Genomic DNA, 24,060 nt, shown 5'->3' with positions numbered 1-24,060 from the left:
GGAAGAGAACGAGATTACCACCAACCGCTTCTGCACACACTGAAGAAAGATCAGCTACTTTCTCGGATCGACCTCAAGGGAGAAGAGGAATGCTGCTTGTCCACAGTCAGCAGGCTGGAAGATTAACTCGCTGCTGGGCTCCAGGATCATCACAGGGGTGGGAACTAGAGCGTCACTGCTTGCTTTCCACTGGCTTTGTGTCCAACGTTAACATCTTGCTCAGCCTCATAGGAACTGTGTGTGTCCAGGATAAGGGGGGCTTTTCAGGTGCCATGTGACTGACATTAGGTGGGTACTGCCAAAAAACATCTTCAGTTGCTAAACCATGTCCTTCCTTCTCCTCCAACTAGAGGAGGTGGGGCTTTCAATGTTACCTTTCTGTGCTTTATGAACATTTCACCTTGGTAACTTCTGCAGAACCCTGAGACATGCAGGAAGCAAAGAGGAATTCCATGTTACTCTTAAGTCCTGAGACATGCCCCCGGGCTTCTTTCGCCACCTTTCACAATCTTCTTTTACCCCCATGCTTCATTTAGGAGGAGGACCAGGAAAGAATAGGACACTCCATCTTTGTCAGAAACTGAAGTTGTGTTTAGCATTTTATAACAGTAATTTTAATCTCTTTGATGTTTTCCTACCTAATTTTCCCACTGAACTACAACTTCTTTGAAGGCTATGTTTTTGAAAACTATGTTTTATCCTTATTTTCTTCAGCGTATCAAAAGGAAACAGGAATGAATCTTAGCATTTGCTAAAAATCATCCAGCACATTGAGTAAATGAATAGTCTCTGTAGTTGTAAATAAGCCCTTGGTATTATTGCCCCTCTTTCTCTTTCCCTTTATGCTATTACACTTCCTCGCACATGCTCTTTATTAAACACTCAGTGCTGTTAAGTTAGCTGCTGCAAACATGAGGTTGCTAGCAGACCGACTTCCTCCTGATGAGGAGTTTGTCATCTCAGAGTCATGTGCAACCTTCCGTCAGAGCACAAGACAGCAAATGAGCAAACTGCCAAGGGGAGCTGCCCAGTGCATGCCCAAATGTCCAGAGAGAGAAAGCACAGTCACAGAAGCTAAAATGTGCCTAGCAACTGAGGACAGAGCGAGCAAGCCACAGAACTGTGACAGTAAAACTGCTGGGGGAAATAAAAGGCTGGGTGCAGACCAGGTGATACACAGAAACCTGAGAAATGTGTTTCCTTTGTTGCTGTTACCTGCACTATCGGGTCATTTTTCTCATTTGCACTGTTAGGAACACTGGGTTACCGAGTATATCTAATCTTAGGAATGATTTGCCCACCACACATCTTTGACTGCTCTGCTGCTCTTATTTTCAAATTCTCTGTTCCTTTTGCTCTCTGTTCTCTTTCCCAGCAAGTTTGTTACTTTTCTAAAACTTTCTGCAGGATACTGTCTTTCTTTGTTTTCAACCCAGGTATCAAAAAGATTTGAGAGTGACCACTTCAAAGCAATTACTATATACATACAATAACTCTTAAAATTATTTAAATCATCATTTTCAGAATTCTACAACTTAGTCAAAGGCTTATAAGAATATGAGGTAAAATAGTAAGCTTTGTAAGGTCTTATCTTAGATATTCTTTTGTTGTCAAGACAAAACACCATAACCAAGACAACTTATAAAAGAAAGCATTTAATTTGAAGCTTATAGTCCTAGAGGGTTAGAGTCCATGACCACCACGGCAGGGCGTAGGGTAGCAGGCAGGCAGGCAGGCATGGCCCTGGAGCAGTAAGTCCACGGGGCCCTGACATCTGATATGCAAGCATGAGGCAGAAAGTTAACTAGAAGCCGGGCGGTGGTGGTGGTGGTGGTGGCAGCGGTAGCGGCGGCGGCGGCGGCGGCGGCGGCGGCGGCGCACGCCTTTAATCCCAGCACTCGGGAGGCAGAGGCAGGCGGATCTCTGTGAGTTCGAGGCCAGCCTGGGCTACCAAGTGAGTTCCAGGAAAGGCACAAAGCTACACAGAGAAACCCTGTCTCAAAAAACAAAAAAAAAAAAAGAAAAAAGAAAGTTAAATAGAAATGGTGCAGGCTTTTGAAACCTCAAAGCCCACCCCTAGTGACACACCTCTTCTAACAATGCCACACCTCCTAAACCTTACCAAACAGTTCTAACTGGGGATCAAGTATTCAAACACAGGGGCCTATGAGGGCTATTCACATTCAAGCCACCACAGGTCCTCTCTCCCTGCCCCATTTGTGTAGTAGCCTTGAAAACCAACAGTCTGAAGTCAAGGCAAGGCAAGCAGTCTCACAGATATTTACCTAAAAATCCCCCATAATAGAAACTGTTTGATTTTAACTGCATCAGACTTTACTCAGTACAAAGGCATTACAACAACCAGGGTTGTTGAAGCTGGGGTTAGTAGCAAAGAAAATAAGATGCTAACCAAAAGTAAAAAAGAAAAGCTGGAAAAAGAGATGCCCAGAGAGGACTTTGGGAAAATCTCAAATATTCCTAAGGGTCTACATAATCATTTCAATAGAAAAAAATTCGACAAAATCCAGTACCCTTCCTGTAAAGAAAATAAAAGTACTGAACAAACTAGAATATGATGGGAACAGTTTCACCAAGACAGAGGACATTTACAAAAACCCCACAGTCTGCATTACAATTAATACTAAAAAATTCAGTCATCATGATTAGGACAAGGAAGCCCACTCCCAAACATTTTTACCCAACTAATGGTTCTAGCTTGAAGCAACTAAGAAATAAGAAAAAGAAAGATCTAGGCATTCAGGTTAGAAAGAAGTAAAACTATTTGCATTTCGGATGGCATGAATTTCCAAATAAAGAAAATCCTAAAGTATTCAGAATAGTAAGAGCTAATAAATGAATTCTGGAAGACTGAAGGTTATATAATTTATATATACAAATATCAATGGTACATCTAAATATTAGCAAAGGCCAATTTGAAATGAAATTAAAAAAGCAATCTTATTTACAATACAATCAAACCTCATGTAGAAGCAAATTTAGCACCAAGATGAAAGTTTATGTATTTGGATGTTCTAAAATATCACTAAAATAAATCGAACAAAGAGAAAGATATCAAGAAGACAATGTTAAGTTGGCAACACTAACTGATTTTACAGGCTTTACACAATTATTAACAAAATACAAGATCCTGTTCCCTGCTCCTCAAATTGGCAAGCTGATACTAAAATGCATAGAGAAATACAACACAGAGACTCAGAACAGTGACAAAATCTTGAAAGGAAAAATGTAGAGTAGAAAGACTTGTGCTTCTCTGTTCCCAAGGTTTTCACTACAAGGTTACAGTAATCTAGACACACGGCAGTAGCAGAAACACAGAATAGAGCCACAAATAAACCTATACATTTATGATCATCTTCAGCAAGGGTGACAAGATAATCCAATCTGGGAAAGACAATTCAATAACAATCAAAGCATAATGATGAAAATGTATCCACAATGGAACCTATTACTTTGCTTACTAACTTTAAAAATTAAAAAAAAAAAAAAAGGGGGGGGGTTGGGGAGATGACCTGGAACTAAAGCACTTACTACATAAACATGAGGGAGGACCTGAGCTCTGGTGCCCTGCTCCCAGGTAAAAGCCAGAGATTGTGGTGAACACCTGTAATCCCAGTGCTGGAGAGGCAGAGGTGGGGGATTCCTGCAGCTCACCCGCCAGCCAGTCTAACTGAGTTGGGGAACTCCAAGTTCAGGGAAAGATCTTACCTCAGAAACTAAGGTGTCGAGCAACTGAAGACACCTGACAGCAGCTTCTGGCCTCTACAGGAACATGCATACACATGCACATGTACCCACGTGCACATGAACACATACCACATACACAAAAAATTAATAAACACAATACACGTAACAAGTGTTGGTGAGGAATGGAGAAACTGAGATTGTCATGCATTGCTGGTGGAACTGCAAAAATGGTGCAGCCATGTGGAAACCAGTTTGACAGTTGCTGAAAAGTTTAAATACAGACTGACCACACGACCCAGCAACCCACAGTTAGCAATACCCAAGAGTACTGAATACATCCACCCACAAAAGAACCACATCTAAATGCTCACAGCAGCATGATGTGTACTAGTGAAGAAGTAGAATCAACTCAATGTTTCACTAACTGATGAGCAGTATGTGGGCACGCTGCTACAATGCAGTACTAGTCAGCATGGAGAGAGATGAAATTCTGATCAACGCTATAAACAGATAAAACTTGAAAACGTTATGCTAAAGAAAAGCTGGCTGGAAAACATGAAAGTCTATTTCGGAACAGAGACATCGTGGAAACTGAACGTCCATTAGTGGTTGCTAAAAACAGACGGCATGGTCAGAGTTAATGGGATTTCCCCTGGGTATGACAGAAATGTTATGGAATTAGACAGTAGTAACAGGTCCATGAATCGGTGACTAAAAGATATCATGAACTAGCAATCTAAAAGGGTCAATTTCCTTGTATTTGAATAATAATCTCATTATGAAAAGCAAAGAGACTTGATAATCCTTAAAATCAGCTCTCTTTACCCTCATTTGTTCACTTACATGAAATTATTTTTCATTATCATTGTAATTTCTAGAAGATTTTATTTAGAATATGTATAAATTAGTCATCTTACCCCCATATTAATATTTCTATACTATAAAACATAAACTGTCTTCTCGCCAGTAGGCATTTTGTATCTGTTCACTCATCTTTGATTATTTTTCTTTTCTAAGAGTAGTGCTATTCACCATAAGTTCTAGGAGCTGGCAAAGCACTAACAAAAGTGCACACTTACAACTGAGAATGCCCATCGTAGACCCTGCTGTGGGTGCACTAATCTTTGTTACTCTCTACCAGGTTCCTGTGGGTTCACAAACAGTGAGCTGGGACTGACATGAAAGGAATAATATTACTAGTAGTTTCAAATGACACTGACAGCTTCTTCCAGGTGCCAACCAATCTAACCTTGTTTCCCTCTATAGTTAAGGAAAGATGGCATGGCATACTGCTGGCAATGAAGTAACTGAGTTTTAAAGCACAGCCCTTATCTTGGTGAGGAGAGAAGGCACACAGCCAATATTGATTTACTTCTAGGGAAAGGTTGCAGATAGTCACTATTTTCTCTTAAATCCCAGAATAAGATGTCTCTGATTAATTCAGCAAGGTATTTCAAATACAAAGTTATGCACTGAGAGATGGAAAAGTGAAACCAATCCGAGACCCAGCTCTCCCAGGGTCCTAGCTGGGAGTCAGGCACTGCTAAGCACCATTAAGTGCTGTTGAAAATGTTACTTTGTGCTGAGCTTTCTTAAAGTCTGCACTATAAGCATCCTACAATGCTTTGTTTTTGTTGCTGTTGCTTTTCTTGTGCCCTAAATAAACAAAATCCCCCAAAATGCCATTCAGGCCTTTGAATGACAGTAGAGATAACAGATAAACCCTCCTCTTATGCATGGCTACCTGGAGCGGAAAAACTGTCCACCCATCAGCCCCTTCTCTGGCAACTGGCAAGTCTGCTCTCTGGGCACGCCAGCTGTTTCGAATGCTCAAGGCTGACTCTGGGGACACTGCAGCTGCAAGAACACTACTAAGTAAGCCGTGGCGCCTGCTCCCAGAGGTCTTGCTCCAGGCACCACCACTCCAAGCTGCGCTGGCCTTGGAAGGCAGGATTCCAGGCAAACAAGCTTCAGTGGCTTCAGATGACCCTGCACCTATCCTCACACAAGATGGAAAGAAGGGAGAGTGCTGCATGAATAACACAACAAGAAGCCAACATGGTGGGACTGGAAGCTATGCTATAATTGATGCAAATACAATCCTTCATTTGCATGTTACAACTCTCACCACACTCAGTTTCCTCTGTATATATCCTGACTGTTTGGCTCACTTTAGTCAATCTGAAGTATCTACCCTGCCTGTTGCAACATTAAGTCCAATAAAAGACTATTCTGTTGCCCCCTATGATTTTTATTCTTAGGGCAGGCTGAGCTGATACTGGGAAGAAAGGCAGAAGAGCTGGCGGCAGCAGCGTGACTGTGTGTGGCTGTGAAGAAGTAGTGGATAATAAAGACTGTGGAAGTGACAGAGTGTAGTAAGGTTCAAAGAACACAGACTCTTACAGCCAATAGAAAGCCTTTATTCGACCGCCAGCAGGCTACACAGGGAACTTGCCCAAATTGTGTAGCCATGAGCCTTCCCGTTCTTGGCTTTTTATGCACAAAAACCATATCCTGGTTGACTCACTTCAATTATCAAGAACAATTAGCAATAAGCAGAGCTACAGAAGCCAAAAGGCAAGGTTAGCACATTTAGGGACTTTCCCAGAACTGTGGACTATGGTGGATAGGCTTTTGTTCTCATTTTGGCAGGTGCTCTAGTCTACATGACGGGCTCTTAGGTCAGAATGGTGCCTTGGTGCCTTTGTTGTGCTAAGATCTGGGGGCCTGTTACAAGAGGAGTCAAGATTCCAGATGGTAGAAAGTGGGTGTGGGACACTGCAGGTTCACGTCACTAAGAGGGAGCTACCACACCTTGGAGGCCAGGTGTCCTGATGCCCAAGGCATGAGAACTACAATACTTGCCACCACTGGCAAGGCCAAGAGTTCTGATACCCGAGGGTGAACTGCTGTGATGCTAGCTGGCACTAACTGCTGCTGGAGCTAGCTATTGCTTACACCTCAGATTTCACCAGCCACAGAGTGCTGGGCTGCTGGCATAAGAACCAGTAAGAACTGGCATAAGAAGAGTAAGCCTCTAATCTAGGTACTTAGAACGATGAGTCTGTCTTCTAAGGTCTAAAGCAGGAAGTCCTGAGTTCCTGGTCTTGAAACAATAAGACCCTGAGTCTTTCAGTTCAGCCCATAAATCTTCAGCACTCAAGGGCCCATGACTACCAACACCAGATGAGCCACTCCTCACCCACTCAACAATTCCATTTGAGCAGAACCAAAGAACCCTAGCCAGATCAAGGGTAACAGAAAGGTTTGAACTGTGTGGTTCAGCATTTTTAGAAGTGTATTCAATGAAATAACAGTTCCCTCAACGATCCAGGAGAAAAGGTTCAGAGGAATATATTAACTAAATGGTTTTCCAAAAGCATTTGCTATCGAACACTTTTTCTCCATGATCCCTACTGAAACCCCAGAGAACACAGGCATGACCCATGGAACGCTCTATAACCCTACTGAAACTTCAAGGAATGGATGTAGGCATGACCCATGGAATCCTCTGAAACCCCAAGGAACACCTTATCTACAACAGCACCTTTTGGAAAATATGGTCAGAAAAGTCCACATTACAAAAGATGACAATGATTACTCTTATCCAACCTTTCCCGGGATTAACTGACTTGCTCAAAGTCACGGGAGGGTCTCGGGGAGACGGACTGACTTCTAGTGTTCTTCTACACTGCCACCCTGCTTTCTCTGAGGAACCTTTTCCTAATGGCAATTTAATCATACTGGACTTCCCAATAAACAGTAAGATCATTAGTCATTTAATGTTAGTTATGTTTGAAAGGCTTCCCACAAAAGGCTTGACCTGAAAGAGGTTAGTATTATATGACTCTCCTTTCGAATTGTTATTTCAAGGTTGGCTTTACCTGGAGTAAGAAGAAAATTTCTTTGGGAACTCTCCACCTTGAAGATATTTCAATATTTCTTACCACAACACCCTTTCTGTGCTCAGTATTTTTAGCTCATTGTTTTCTATTTTGGCAGCCGAGAAGCTGCAGTTTGTAATTTTACCTCCAGCTTCATATTTCTTCTTAAAAGTGAATACAATGTCCTGTTTATAATAATAAAATCACCAGTTGGCAGAACGACATTAAATGGAAAAAAAAAAGAGAGAGAGAGAAAGCAATTGGAAAATTTAGAGCAAGCAATTTTAAGTGCCAAGTTTCACATTTGTAATGGTCCAGTGGAGGTCACTGGGCTTCCTTTTTATTGAGGGAATAGTAAAGAAATAGATACCACAAACTCTCTTGTAAAAAGCTATAGAAACCATCCCTGCTTCAATGAAACTCATGGCTTTACCAAAAAGTGAAGTGATTCAAATGTATACAATAATACTAGCTATTGGGAAAACATAAAAATCAGGTTAACACGGTATTTTTCCCTCCAATGAATTTAGGTTTTAATTTTCTACTTGAATTGAACTTTTAAGCTTCAGTTTCCTATTCTAGTTTAGTAACAAAGGAAACAAAACAATATGAATGAAATGAGAAAAAAATGCAACCAGTCTTGGAAATAACCCTGGAGTTTCTCAGGCTTCAGATATAACCAACTTTAAGCAGTTCCTTCAGACACAGTATTTTCCTAGTCCCCAAATTTTTGCAGGATTGGTGTTGTTTAACCTCAAGTGCCCTGCTAAAAAGAGCTACAAGTCTAGGCCATGTAAGTAGGGATTCTCCAGAGAAGGGAGCCAAACGTCTAAAAGAATGGTGAGCGCAATCAGAAGGGCCAGATCACCCCTGTGAGTTCACACCAGCCTTACTTCTTAAAAACTGCTAACCAACCATTTTTCTTTTCAAAATAAACACTATTTCTCTCAACTTCAGTTTGCAAAATATTACCCCAATTCCACTGGACTAAAAAACTGGAATTTTACTGACATAATTGGATTATGAGGTTTAAAGATTGATGGAACTTTTCTGTTCCAAATATAATTGTTAAATACCAAACCTAAACGGGTATGTAGAAGCTCTTACGTAGCTACAGCCAGAGGAACACTGCAGGTTCCAAGGCATGGTGACCCGGGAAGAGAGGAGCAAGAAGCTACAGATGGCTTCCAAGTCTTGTCAGAGGATCTCACAGTCTAATGGTACATAGTCATTCTGTAGCTCAAGCTTGTCACTAAAATGGAGATGATTTCAGTCACTCCAGTTACTAAATACTGCCTTGATTCTTGGCTCTCAGTCCACCCAACCAGTGACCTTAGCTTTGGTCAGTGTTCATAGCCATATTGCAGCACCTGCCACTCTGCCGTATTTACCTCAATATGAACCTGACTTTCTAAAGGTAAAGCGCTACACCTCAGCTGTCTTCATATTTTCAGTGGTCAGTTTAATGCTTGGCACATGCATATCTATTTATACATACACACATATCTAGTATATCTATCTATCTATATATATATGTCATATACATATAAAATATATATAAATGTTTCAGCAACCAATGAGGAAAAGTTTAAAAAGATACATAAGAGCAGCTTTGGGATTTTGGAGAATATCTATTAATTTATTCAATAAAAGACACTTTATAGCATGCACTAGGACTCAATCTGAGTTCTTTGGTCAAATTCAGGAAAACAAACGCTGCTTTTAAAATGCCTTTGAAGATATGGGAATCTCAGAGAAGAATGCATCACACTACTACAAATACTTATTCTAACTGCTTCTCTCCTTTAAATTTATCAAATTATTTAAATATTTTAACTATCTGACTATTGCTTAATAGATTTCATTCATGTCCTTTGACATGAGACTAAGGGAGAAGACTCATAGGGGCAGAAACTCATATGTATTTCTATTTGTTACCATATTTCCGTGTCCAGGGATGGCATATAACAAATATTTGTTAGTTGGTAAACTAAATAAACCTATCATATCAGTCAAAGAAAAGAAGCTAATCAGACCTAAACACATCAGCAAAGTCACAGATTTTACTTTATACACATTTTTATCATAAAAAATTAGAAATTGACCAAGACTACATAAATACATGAATTAACCCCAGTGACCTGACTACAGGTATGGGTCAGTATAAGTATCATGTGCAAATAAAAGAGTCAACATTCTAGAAAAAACTCATACCATGGGCTCTCTCATTGGTTCCTCAATCAGCTGTGACTTACACATATTTGCCATGCCTGCTTACATGGACTTGCAGATCTCACTTAGTTTTAGCTAGATTAACCTTTATAACACAGGTAACCTACTAAAATATTACTGGAAAGATGCAGAAGCTTAAGATAACAGTAACAGTGCTCCCCAAAACAGCAGCACCAAGGACGTAGCAGAACTGGCCCTTCTTGTCGCAGCTCATCACGGCCTGGCTGTGACGGCGTGACAAGGGCTGCAGAGGCTTGAGGAACTTAGAAGAACTAGATACAGTGAGTGTCCCTTCAAGGGGAAGGTAGAACTTGAACATTAAGGAAAATGGGTTATTGAATTTGAAAACATAATACTCTATTTATATTTAGAAGAACATTAAAGTGTTGTTTTGTTATTTTTGTTTTGCAGTGCCAGGATCAAACCCTGAGCCTTCCACATCCAGATCTTTTTAACAGACATGCTGAAATGCTTCTACTATCATATTACTTGGGGTTTAAAATTGTCTCTATGTACAAACTACTAAATTGCTCACATGTACACACCCAAACTACATGCCAGAACTTTACAACTAGATTTTACAATGTCACTGAAAGAGTTTGTTGAAGATTATGAGCTTTTAAAAAATGTCTAACACTGGGAATGATGGTGCATTAAACTGGAGTTTAAGGCCAGTTTAAGCTACAGAGTAAGACCATGTCTCAAAAAACAAAGCAAACAAAACCAAAAGCTAATAATGCAGCACCTTTCAACCAGTCCACAAGAACTGACTGGCATAGGAAAGACAGAGACGTATTACCTGTGTTTCAAATAAACTTGGATAGAATTCTTGCATAGAACCTAAAAATGAATATTATGGTTTAGTGAATACTTTTATTTTTTAAAAATAGGAATAAGGATATAGGTCAGTTGTAGAGCACCTGTTTGTATGCATCTATCTAGGCGCATGCTTTTTTAGTTTCAACAATTGGGAGACAGAGGCAGATGAATTTCTGTGAATTCTTTGTGGAACATAACATGTTCCAGGCCAGTCACAGCTACATATTGAGACACTGTCTAAACAAACAAAACATACAGGACTTACAATCAGATATTTAAACTTCCATACTACAAGTTATTAAAGCAAAGTTTAAAAACAACAATAACACCCAGTTGAATTGCTTTTACCAAAAGTAAATCAATATAAAGAAACACGGTTTTTAATACCTTTCATGAAAATATTAAAATATTTAAAATTCATTTCATTTTTATTTTTCTACTTTCATTTAGGTTTATAATATAAATAACAGATTAGTAATATATTAATTTTTTGTTGTTGTTGTTGTTGTTTTGTTTTTTAAGACAGGGTTTCTCTGTGTAGTTTTGGTGCCTGTCCTGGATCTTACTCTGTAGACCAGGCTGGCTTCGAACTCACAGAGCTCCACCTGGTTCTGCCTCCTAAATGCTGGGAATGAAGGCATGCATGACCACCACCCAGCAATTTTTTTATAATTTTAAAGAGACATGCATTAGTGGGAATGCATGTTCACCAATGTTTAAAGATGACTATTTTTAGATATCAAGAAACCATTTAAAAATGTTAAATGTAAAAGAATAAATGAATGTGATGTGAATTTTAGAAACATAATCTTGGGGACAGATGGCGATGAAAACATTGGAAAGCTAAAGGCGTTTTTAAACATCTGTTACTACATTAACAGCAGAAAATATCACAAAGGTCCTCTACTTCTGGGCAGAACAAGGTCTATTCTGTAGGTCAGCCCAGAAGGCAACAAAGGCCAAACCAAAGGCAAGATGGAGCTTTCATAAAAGGATAACTTGAAGCAGCTCTAGGCCCCTGTGACCACTGAAATGTTTAGTATTTTTCTGCAGACTATGATCAGGTCAGAAATGAATATATCTATCTTCTGACGTTTGTATTTATGAGTTCTTACAGTTACTTTAAAGATTTTAGCAATGGAATAGTATGCTAAGTGAACAGTGAATGCTGCTTCCCTGTCTTCTTACTGCTCCCTAAACCAACTTCCCATGTTAGTCATGTATGTGACCAGTTTGATTTACTTCCTTCTACATCATTTTCTACACATCCATATTTTAATGTGTATATATGTATAGACATACATGTGATTTTTTTGTGTGTATATGTACTTATATAGCTCTGGATCACTGACTTCACAAAAATAGGATTATATTCATATTAGCCTGCAGTTTGCTTCTTTCATTTAACAATATTTGAGGGTCTTCCCTCCAGGGCAGAGCATATGGTCATGTTATCATATGGTCATGTTATCATATGGACATGTTATCATATGGACATGTTATCATATGGTCATGTTATCATATGGTCATGTTATCATATGGTCATGTTATCATATGGTCATGTTATCATATGGTCATGTTATCATATGGTCATGTTATCATATGGACAGACGGACCATAGGTTGTTAAGCCATTCCATTCCTGAAGGACTTAGCAGTGTCTCCTGTTTCCTCTTTACAATAAAACAACAATGAAAAATCTCTGCTCATAAATCTTTGTACATTTCTCTTAGGGTTCATATTTCTGTAAGTAGAGTTTTGGGGTAAAGGGTACATTTAAAACTGAATCAGCACTAAGTTATACTTCAAATAATAATAACTATTATTAGAATTTAATCATTCTTTATTACTTTTTCCCTTTTCTTTTGTTTGGTTTTAGCCTTTTTCACATGTTTTTTATTCTTTGACAATTTCCTACATGAATATAATATATCTTCATCATATACAAGACCTGTGGCACAGCCTGAATCTCCTGCCTCACTCTCCCAAATGCTGAGATTACAACCCTGTGCCAACACATTTGGCTTTATTAAAGTTTTTTATATAGTCTAATTCAATCAAAGATCTCAGTAAACGTCTCAATCGTACATGAGGCAACAAAGGTTCTAGAAGGTTCAGTTCAGGTTCAACGCCCCAGAGGAAATAACACTCTCTGTACCCGCAAGAACTTAAGCATGCAGGTTCTTACTAACACCCAGGACCACATTTGGGCGAAATGAGTTTGAATACAACATATATTTCCATCAGCCACACTGATAAGTAGGAAAGGACTATTATCTCACTTTCCTCACATACTTTCAGCAAGAACAGCAAAAAAAAAAAAATAATAAATAAATAAATAAATAAAAAATAAATAAAAAATAAAAAAAATTAAAAATTAAAAAAAAAAGGGACAGTAAGTTCCAAAAAGAGACAACACATGCAAGGGCAGGAAGCACCTTCACACCCCGGGGGAGCACAGGACACTTGGAGCTGAAGACACCATAAGTTCAGCTACAGAGCAAGCAAGTGTAGTGGAAAGACTCTGACACGGGATAACCTCAGCAAAAACCTTCCACAGCTCCGTGGTGGGCTGTATGAAAACTTTCTTGGTTCTAAGTATCTCCATGTGGCATCCAGAATGAATGCCAGTACTGAAACCAAATTCTGAAGAGAAATATCAGAAAAGAACTAACATCCCACAATGAAGAAACATCTTCAAAGAAGATGTTGTTATAAAAATACCACAAAAGTACTTTCCAATAAATTCCAGACCTAAAAGTAAAGCTTTAAAATGAGACTCCAAGCACAAGGTCCTGAATCCTCTGCTATGTGCCTAGAGAGGCCCTTAGAGGAAGTACTTCTAAGCAGATAGCATTGCCTTTTTTAAAAGGAGACTTTGGGGTCCAACAAGGAGAGAATAGGAAAAGGCACCTGCATCTTTAGAAATTAGAATGGTCTAGAACCACTGTAGAAGCAAACTTCTGCAAAAGGCCAGAGGGTCAATATTTTTAGGCCACACTTGTGTTGGAATTACTTTGAAGTTGTCATGCAGAATGGCTGAGTAATATATAAGCAAAGAAGCATGCATAGTTGTGTTCTACTGCAATCTGAGTGAACAAGGAATTACAAATCTCCTAACAAAATTAGGAAAATTACTAACTATTCCTAACTGTTAACTATTACTGTAATTTTGCCAACTATTAAAAAGTCTGAAATCCATCTTCAGTAAATGAGCTCAAGCAGTGGGCTGGATTTAGCTGGCAGTCCATAACTTGCTGACCTCTGGCACAGAAGCACCAGATTTGCAACTGAATCCAAACATCGGACAAAAAGAAGGAAACATCTCAGCCCAGCCCCTAGAAGCGTTGGGAGAGAAGACAGAGCAGGAACAGCTGTTACCAAGTGTTCCCCATATTTACCTTAGGTCTCTTCTCTTGCCCAGCTCATCAGGAGGAATTGTCCAGGGCAGGCTTTGAGGGAGACACTCAAGAACCTCTGCAGAGAAATCAGAGAAGTCCACACCATATTCTGTCAGGATCCCTTCTGTTTCAGGCTCGATTTCACCAGCCTGACCAAGACTCTTAGCCAGTTGCCTGTGGATAGAGCAGAGAGTGGACAACTGTATTAGTGAACAAAGAAATGTAGGCCCCAGTCTCTTCCTCTAAAATGAGTAATTATGAAAGTCCTTATGAAGTCCATGACCATAGTATAATTGTATCTTCCAGAACAAAGTCTGACCAGGGGAAGAGGGCAGAAGGCAGAACTTCTTGGAACTTCTGCCATTTTCCTCATGGAGAAGACAAAATTGGTCCCAAACACCTTTGTTTTGACAGTCTCATTATATAGCCCAGGCTGCCCTCCCAATGGGGATTCTGCTTCAGCCTCCCAAGTGCTGGGATTATAGGTACATGCCAGCACATCCAGCTTCAACAGTGATACTATGAAATCTCTGCAGGGATCTTTTGGCAAGCTCCTTTAGAAAAGTTTAACCAACTTAGTTTGCTGTTAAATTATGATGGTTAGAGGAAAGGAGGAAATAGCTCAGCCCAGTCCCTAGAAACATTAGGGGAGAAGACAGAGCTCAAATTATGAGCTTCAGATGTTTATAAATACCTTAGGTCATGCTAAGTTAGAGCTGGAGTTCATACTTGTTTTGCCATTCTATTAGAATTTACCTTTAAAATGTTAAAGTATTTTATCCAAACACAAAAGTTATGTTTATTATGGAGAAAATAAACTGAAAGAAAATTGAAGTCTACAATCCAGCCATGCAGCAAGCTACTATTCATATTTATTTTAGGCTTGGCCTTTTACAAAACAAGATGGTGCTGGGTGTGGTAGTACACAGACAAGTAGATCTCTGTGAGTTCCAACCCAGCCAAGACCACATAGTAAGACTGTCTTAAAACAAAACAAAAAAACCCACAACAACAAAAAACCCAAGATGGCATATACTAGGGCAGTCCTGACATTATGACTTAAATTCTATCTTTTAAAAGGTGTGTCTCATATATTAAAATGGATAAATTCAGAGCTAAGGACCAGAAATGAGAAAGAACATATAACATTGTCTTTCTGGGTCTGGGTTACTTCACTCAGTATAATATGTTCTTGCTCTGTCCATTCACCTGCAATTTCATGATTTCACTTTTCTTTAACATTGGGTAGAGTCCCATTGTGTATATACACTCCATGTTCTCATCATCAACTGAAGGGCATTCACACTTAGGCCTTGTTTCCATTTCCTAGCTACCTGGGACTGAGTGGCAGTGAACATGGCTCAGCAAGCATCTGTAGAGTAGGATGCTGAATCTTTTGGGCATGCGCCAAGGAGGAGAATTAGTTTGATCATATGCTCTATCTACTTTTAGCCTTTTGGGAATTCTCCACCCTGACTTCCATGGTGGCTTCACCAGTTCATAGTCCCACCAACAGTGAACAAGGGTATTAGCACAAGTCAAAATTCAGAGAACAATTGACCAGGGTGTGCTCAGTCCCAGTTGATACATCTACAACACAACTCCTGCACATAAAACTCAGGAAACATCATGGGAAAGGGGGCTGGAGAAATTGTAAGAGTCAGAAGAGCAGGAAGTCTGTGGTGAAATTGGGCCTTCTAGCTCTGACAAGGAAGCTGCACCCATGAAGTTTCAACACAGCTGCCTAAAGAAGACCTAAGTAATCCCAACAACAGTCAACATCCCTATAAATGAGTGAACCCCTAGATGAAGACCTAAGTAATCCCAACAACAGTCAATATCCCTATAAATGAGTGAACCCCTAGATGAAGACCTAAGTAATCCCAACAACAGTCAACATCCCCTATAAATGAGTGAACCCCTAGATGAAGAGCTAAATAATCCCGACAACAGTCAACATCCCCTATAAATGAGTGAACCCCTAGATGAAGAGCTAAATAATCCCGACAACAGTCAACATCCCACGATAAATGAGTGAACCCCTAGATGAAGAGCTAAATAATCCCGACAACAGTCAACATCCCTATAAATGAGTGAACCCCTAGATGAAGACCTAAGTAATCCCAACAACAGTCAATATCCCTATAAGTGAACCCCTAGATGAAGACCTAAATAATCCCAACAACAGTCAACATCCCCTATAAATGAGTGAACCCCTAGATGAAGACCTAAATAATCCCAACAACAGTCAACACCCCCTATAAATGAGTGAACCCCTAGATGAAGACCTAAATAATCCCAACAACAGTCAACACCCCACGATAAATGAGTGAACCCCTAGATGAAGACCTAAATAACCCCAACAACAGTCAACACCCCACGATAAATGAGTGAACCCCTAGATGAAGACCTAAATAACCCCAACAACAGTCAACACCCCACGATAAATGAGTGAACCCCTAGATGAAGACCTAAATAACCCAACAACAGTCAACACCCCACGATAAATGAGTGAACCCCTAGATGAAGACCTAAATAACCCCAACAACAGTCAACACCCCACGATAAATGAGTGAACCCCTAGATGAAGACCTAAGTAACCCCAACAACAGTCAACATCCCACTATAAATGAGTGAACCCCTAGATGAAGACCTAAGTAATCCCGACAACAGTCAACATCCCACTATAAATGAGTGAACCCCTAGATGAAGAGCTACAATTAACAACTGCTGATAAAAGGAAAATCAGTATCCCCAGGGCTGAACCCATCGACTGAACACCAGTTGGTCAGCCCTAGAAACATATACATGCAGGCAACAATGAATGAACTCAGTAGGTTGTATTTAAATATTTATTTGTTTATATATATACCTAACAATAATGGTTAAAGAAGAGGTAGACCCATGAATTTGGGAGGGAGTGGGGGCATAGAAGGGGCAGGAGGAAGACAAAGAAATAATGTAATTATATTTTATATTTTTGGTTGTGAGCCTAGCCTTTAACAGCTGAGCCATCTCTCCAGCCCAATATTTTAATTAAATAAAAAATAAAATGGATAGTTCTCTACTCTTGTAAGAATTCTCATCCACATACAGATTCAAGTGTGAACTCAGCATCAAATCCAGAACCAAATCAGAAACATGATACCATGTAGCTGTCTCTGGAAAGGGTGTTAGGGAAACCATAAATAGCCACCTTCTCTGTAACACATGCCTGTTTATCCACTAGGATGATCAGGGAATCTACCTTTAGCTCCTCCTGCAAGGAGCCTCAATTTGGCATTAGGGCCTTTAGCAGAGTCATTCAATTTCTGTGACTAAGATTTTGTTTCCTATATTAAGGGTGGATGCCAGGCTGCCAGACTTCTTAGGTCTTCTGTCATAGTGGCAGACTCTGACCTGTGGCCTGTGCTAGAATACAGAAGCTGTTGCAGTTGGGCTAGTCTCACTTCTCACACAAAGCCATCGAAGAGCAGCTCCACAATCCACATACACCTGCTCACCAGCCCATACCCTCTAGGGACACTGTAGTACCCACAGTCAAGACTCTAACCTTGGAAACTGTAAGCCTAATTAAATGCTTGCCTTTTTTTTTTTTTTTTTTTTTTTAATAAATTGCCTTGTTCATGATGTTTTATCATAGCAATAGAAACTCTAAGACAAAGGGCAATCAGAATCCAGGTAAGTAACAGGAAAGAGGAAAATAAAGAAACAAAAACTAACAGAAAAGAAACAAACGGTTAGGAAGAGTAAAATAGATGAGACCTTAGTTAGACTGGTCAAGAAAAACAGTGAGGCAAAGACACAAGTTCTAAGTATCAGAGTAAGAGTGGGACATCATCAACATCCTACAAGCGTGAGAAGGATAAGGGAGCGACGAGTGATTTTTAATCCAATAAATCCAATATTCTGGAAGAAATAGGCAAATTCCTTGAAATATACAAACTGCCCAGGATTCAACAATAAATCTTGCCCTCATAATGCTTACTTTTATTTATTTTGGTTTTTTCAAGTCATATATACATACATGATTTATATATCTATATACAAGCTAGGAACTACAAATAAGAGAAAACACATGATACCAGTCTTTCAAGATTGGCTTAACATTACCTCCATTGTGATGCTCTTTCAGGTCTTTTATAACTATGACTAGGGATACAATAATTCCTTTTATTTTGAAATGGAGAACACAAAAACCCTGGCTGACAAAAATAGCCATGACTTCTTTATTTGAAATTCAAAGCAGCTGAAAGATGCCTCAGAAGTAAAAATGATTAGACTAATGTAAAAACGTAACATACATATGATGCATAGGACACTGTTGTTGGTTTTTTTGTTTGTTTGTTTGGTTTTTTGAGACAGAGTGTAACTATGTAGCCAGGTTGGCCTCAAACTCAAGATAGTATTTAAATTACACTAAATAATTAACTGTTGATCATATCACTACTTAATTGCTGGGAGAAGTACAAATAATGAGGTATAATACAATTTGAGAGAACTATACCTACATGAAAAGAAACATGTTCTTGTCTTTTGGCACCAGCGCAGGTAAGGTAGATCCAGAACAATAAACATCAGTCTCACCCCATGAAGCTGGACAATCTTCTCCAGATACAATATGGCCACAAATGGTACTCCTACGCCTAATGTAGAAACATTTCTAAAAACATGGACAAAAGGAATTTCCTAAGATTCAGCTTCTGAAGGGCCATTACAGCAGTCCTCTGCCCATGGTTTGTTTTCCAAGGTCTGAGTTACCCACAGTCACTCACCCATAGTTAGGAATTACTAGATGGAAGAAACTTAGAAAAAATTCATACATTTTAAGTCACATGCTATTCTGGGTAACAATGTCCCACCATCCTGCTAGGTCTTATATAGGGCACGCATTCTCCTTTTGTCCAGCCTACTTACTCTGCACATACAGCCTATTCATTAGTTACTTGTAGCCATCTTTGTTATCAGATCAACTTCTGTGGCATCATGGCGCTTATAGTCAAGAAGACTTACTTTACTTAATATTGTCTGTACAGTGTAAGAGTGGTGGATTGTTATGATTATTCTATTTGGTCAGTTATTATTGTTAATCTCTTACTGTGTCTAACTAATAAGTTAAACCTTATCATAAGTTCATGTGTATAGGCAAACCCATAGTTTATGTAGGCCTAGTTCGGTGCCATCTGTGGTTTCATGCATCATCAGAAGTCTTGAAATGCATCATCTGCCAATAAGTGACTATCATATAAATATTACTTAACATTTAAGGATAGAGCGTGTTCAATTAAAAAAACATACTGACTGTAAGCAAGGAAGGGTTAAAGGAAAGCACAGAGAAGTAGTTAAATATCCTCCAAGAAAATAACTACAAAATGACAGCACAACCAAAAACAGACACAGGGGCAGCAACTAATGGGCCCATCAGCCCGGAGTCAAGCACTTGAAACAACAGCTCAAGTGCATCAGGAATAAGTCTCAATAGCTTTGGGTTTGGGGACCTCAGACATATGCAGAAAGAACAACAGAACCACCAGATAAACAAGATCCTGCCAGCAGCCATTCTAGGAAAAGAGACACCACTTGTAAATGATACAGGTCACAAAGAAACACTTCACAAAGGGAGGACAATGAGGGAGGGAGGGAAAGGGAGGACAATAAGGTAGGGAGGGGGGAAAGGAAGGACGATGGGGAGGACAGGTGTAATGGGTAGCCGGTCCAGCTTTGACCTGGAAGTACCACTCCCCTTTGAGGCTTCTGTAACTGTCACGCCTGTATGTGGAGCCGAGAGAGGACCCCTGAAGACCTGAGATCCGAGATCCGGATAACGCAGGCTCTCTTGGTTCCTGAATCCTAGACGCTGGAGATAGACCAAGCAGAGTTCTCCAGAGAACACAGCCCGACTGCGCCACACCTTTCCCAGACCCTATAGCCTATCCCTTCACTTGTAAGTTATCCCACAAAATAAACCTCCCTTTTAACTATGTGGAGTCGCCTTAATATTTAAACCAATAGACAGGGGAAAGGGAGGACGATGAGGGAGGGAGGGGAAAGGGAGGACGAGGAGGGAGGGAGGGGAAAGGGAGGACGATGAGGGAGGGAGGGGAAAGGGAGGACAATGAGGGAGGGGGAAAGGGAGGACAATGAGGGAGGGGGAAAGGGAGGACAATGAGGGAGGGGGAAAGGGAGGACAATGAGGGAGGGAGGGGAAAGGGAGGATGATGAGGGAGGGGGAAAGGGAGGACAATGAGGGAGGGAGGGGAAAGGGAGGACAATGAGGGAGGGAGGGGAAAGGGAGGACAATGAGGGAGGGAGGGGAAAGGGAGGACAATGAGGGAGGGAGGGGAAAGGGAGGACAATGAGGGAGGGAGGGGAAAGGGAGGACAGTGAGGGAGGGGAAAGGGAGGACAATGAGGGAGGGGGAAAGGGAGGACGATGAAACTGAAGTACAAAGATTTCAGAAAGACATAGAGAAAACTTGTGAATGGCAGATTGTGATGGAGAATCTTGAATGTCCACATGGAAGGACTTAAAATCACCATGGAAACAAATCTCTGGGCATGTCTGAGAGGGGTTATTTAGATTAGGTTAGTTCATGTGTTAGTTCAGCACCATTCCACAGACTGTGAAAAAAGTGTACTTCATGATACTTAGTATAGTTTTAATATACTGAATAAAAAGGAGAAGAGCTGAGCACAGAATTCACTGTGGTTGGATTCCTGACTGTGGCCATAACATTCTCTGCGTGCCCCTGCTCGCAAGGATGGATAGCACCCTTAAACTGTGACCAAAATAACCTGCTGAAAGCTGCTCTTGTCAGGGCAAGGGGTTTTCTGTTGCTATTTTTTTTTTCATCATCACAACAATGAGACAAATAACTAATACACAGATCAGCAGGTCAAAAGGATCTAACACTGGCAGAGCCAAAAGGAGGTTCTAGATCGGAGGACTAGAAATCAATTTCAGATATAGTACTAAGACAACATTCCTGAAATAAAAGGAAGTTTAGAATTTTCAGACAGGCTAGGTGACATTTCAGGAAGAACTAACACAGAAAATCACCAGAGAAACATATTCTAAGGAAATCACTGAATGTCAGAGTTAAAATTTTCCAAACGCAAGATCGCAAGAGAACAAGGCTGTCATAAACACCTACTGAAAATCTACCAGGAGACAAGACAGAAGCCCACTAAGAGATGGAAGAAGCCCGCCCCAGGGGTGACCAGCATGGGTTACTGCACCATATCTGTGGCAAAGAGAGTGTGAAGGAGAAGATAGGAATAGTCAGCTTGTGGTAACAGACCTGACCCCATAAATCGTCATGTAAGTCACACAAGTCATGAAAATTAAAGAGAAAATGTTTCTTTTTCCCATCTTGTGCTTTCTGTTCTGGCAACAAAATTCATCAGGTTATATACTGGGCCAAACAATCTTAGTCTGTTTATGAAATTACAACATAGCTTATAAAGACAAAAATCATATTTTAGTTTTGCCTTCCAAATGTAATCAACATCTCCAAGTTCCTATTAGTAGTAATTAACATTTATTTTACTAAGTTCCAGAGGACATTTCTCAAGTGCCTCATTTAAATAAATTTATTATGGATTTCCACTGGAGATATATCTGATAGTGTACAGACTGAACAGCTTGCAGAAGATAAAAATCTAATGAGTCAGCACAGTGAAAGAGCTCATGCTATTGAAAAGGGCCTTAGATGTCCCAGAAAGATCCCCTCGATCTACTTACCCATAAAATCTGGCCACTCCTAAACACAAGATTCCCTTGAACAAAGCTCTACCAGGAAACTGACTGGTAGATTGTGTATTTCTCCTACATAAGTGTTTGTTTTCACATTTTATTTCCAGTGTAAATTTCAGAACCATAAAAATAACTTTCATGTAGATGTACTGCAGTTCAGATGGGATTACTTTCTGTGTACTCTCCTGTAAATGGAGTTACATGTGCTTGTGAGCTCATGGAGGCCAGAAGAGTGTGGGATCCCTTGGAACTGGAGTTAATGATTTATGACTGTGACTTTCCTGGTGTGGGTGCTGGGAACCGAATCCAGGTCCTCAGCAAGTGCTCTTAACCGCTGAGCCATCTTTCCAGCCCACCTTGACAACTTTCTACAAATCTAAGATGGTTTTTACTTTTAATTCAGTTTATAAAGAAAAAATTCACAGTACTGAAAAAAGGAGAATAATTTAGATTTCTAACAATAGCAAACACAGGGGTCAAAGGTCCTTCCTAACCAGGAAGACACAATAACTGAAGATATACCTTCTATTTCATTTTATTGTTCATTTTTTAAATTCAGATTTTAAATTAGTATTGATTTTTAAAATATTTTTGAACTTGAAGTTTCAGTTGTCTATTCCAACTGGCATCTCATTATATCTGTTCTTCTATACTCTGAACCTAATATCAGTCTTTTTCCTATTGCTTCTCACACCTCTAGCCAACACTTTCCTTCCTGTTATTACTTAATTTCCTTTCGCCCTTTCCTATTTCTTCCTCACTTCACTACTTAAACAGTGGTAACGTTAGCCCCAGGAAAACTATGACCCACATCTTCCCTCAACTGCACGCCTGTGCTGCTGTCCCTGAGTCTTATAGGAGATATAGGTACAGCACACAATTATTTTTCCTACCTAAGTTAATAAATTAAATGAATCATATAAATGGACTTAAAGACAAAAAATACATAAATATCTCAAAATAAGAGAAGGATTTTTGACACTCAATGCAGAAAAGGTCTGACAAAATCCAACATGCCTCAATGATAAAAGTCCTAGACAGAACAGGACGAGAGAGAACATACCTCATCATAATAAAAGCTACATATGGCAAGCCCATGCCAACATCATCCCAAATGAAGAACAACGTGAAGCAATCCTATTATAATCAGGAACCAGACAGGACTATCCTCTGTCCTCATTCCTTTTCAATATAGTGCTAGGAAGCAATACCTGGAACAGCGGTTCTCAGCCTTCCTGACGCTGTGAGCCTTTAATAGAGTACCTCATGGTGTACTGACCCCAAACCATAACATTATTTTGTTGTGATTTCATAACTGTAATTTTGCTACTGTTATGAATTGTAAGGTAAATTATCTGATATGCAGGATATCTGATATGACCCCTGTGAAAGGGTCATTCAGCCCCGACCCCCATAAAAGAGGTCATGACCTACAGTTTGATCACTGCTAGAGCAATAAGACAAAAGAAGGAAATTTAAAAGACTCAAATAGGAAAAGAAATCAAATTACCTTTATTTGCAGATGATATAATACTGTACGTAAATGATCCCAAAAATTCTACCAGAAAACTTCTAGAAATTATCAACATTTTCAGTTAAGGTACAAAATCAATCAATAATCAGTATCCTTTCTGTATAGTAATAACAAACTGAGAACAAAATCATAAAAACACTCTCATTCACAATAGCCTCAATAAAATCAAATATCTAGGAATAAGCCTAACCAAGGATGTGAAAGATCTCTCCAATGAAAACTTCAAATTTCTGAAGAAAGAGACTGAGGAAGACACCAGAGATGGAAAGACCCTACCATGTTCATAGATTGGTACAATTAATACTGTGAAAATGGCCATGCTAAAAAAGCAACTTACAGAGTCAATGCCATCACAATCGATCACAATCCCTATGGCACTACTCATAGAAAAAAGATGCTAAAATTCATGTGGAATCACAAAAGACCCAGGACAGCTGATGCAACCCAGAGCAAAAAGAACAATGCTGGAGGGGCCGCCACACTAGGTTTCAAGCTATATTCCAGAGCTACACTAGTAAAACTAGCATGGTACTGGCACAAATACATGCATGTAGATCAATGGAACAAAACAGAAGACCCAAACATGAGAACACATCATTACAGCCATCTCATAGTTGACAGAGGCCAAAAATATAAACAAGAGAAAAGACAGCATTTCCAACAAATGATTCAGGGGAAACTGGATGTCTACAAGAATGAAATTAAGCCCCTATCTATCACCCTGTACAATA

General features: G+C 39.7%; 1 protein-coding gene across 8 annotated transcripts in view; it reads right to left on the bottom strand.

Moving 5' to 3' along the window:
* Positions 1 to 24,060, bottom strand: part of Dis3l2 (DIS3 like 3'-5' exoribonuclease 2) — a 322,501-nt gene that overhangs the window by 149,100 nt on the left and 149,341 nt on the right. For all 8 annotated transcript variants that reach the window (XM_028876243.2, XM_028876240.2, XM_028876244.2 and 5 more), the window contains one exon: positions 14,041 to 14,214. In XM_028876243.2, coding sequence (XP_028732076.1) covers positions 14,041 to 14,214 — 174 coding nt within the window. The remainder of the gene's footprint in view (positions 1 to 14,040; positions 14,215 to 24,060) is intronic.

The sequence above is a fragment of the Peromyscus leucopus genome, chromosome 13, assembly GCF_004664715.2.
Source record: "Peromyscus leucopus breed LL Stock chromosome 13, UCI_PerLeu_2.1, whole genome shotgun sequence".
NCBI lineage: Eukaryota > Metazoa > Chordata > Mammalia > Rodentia > Cricetidae > Peromyscus > Peromyscus leucopus.
The sequence above is the reverse complement of the archived record's forward strand: the minus strand, read 5'-3'. Positions and strand labels throughout refer to the sequence as shown.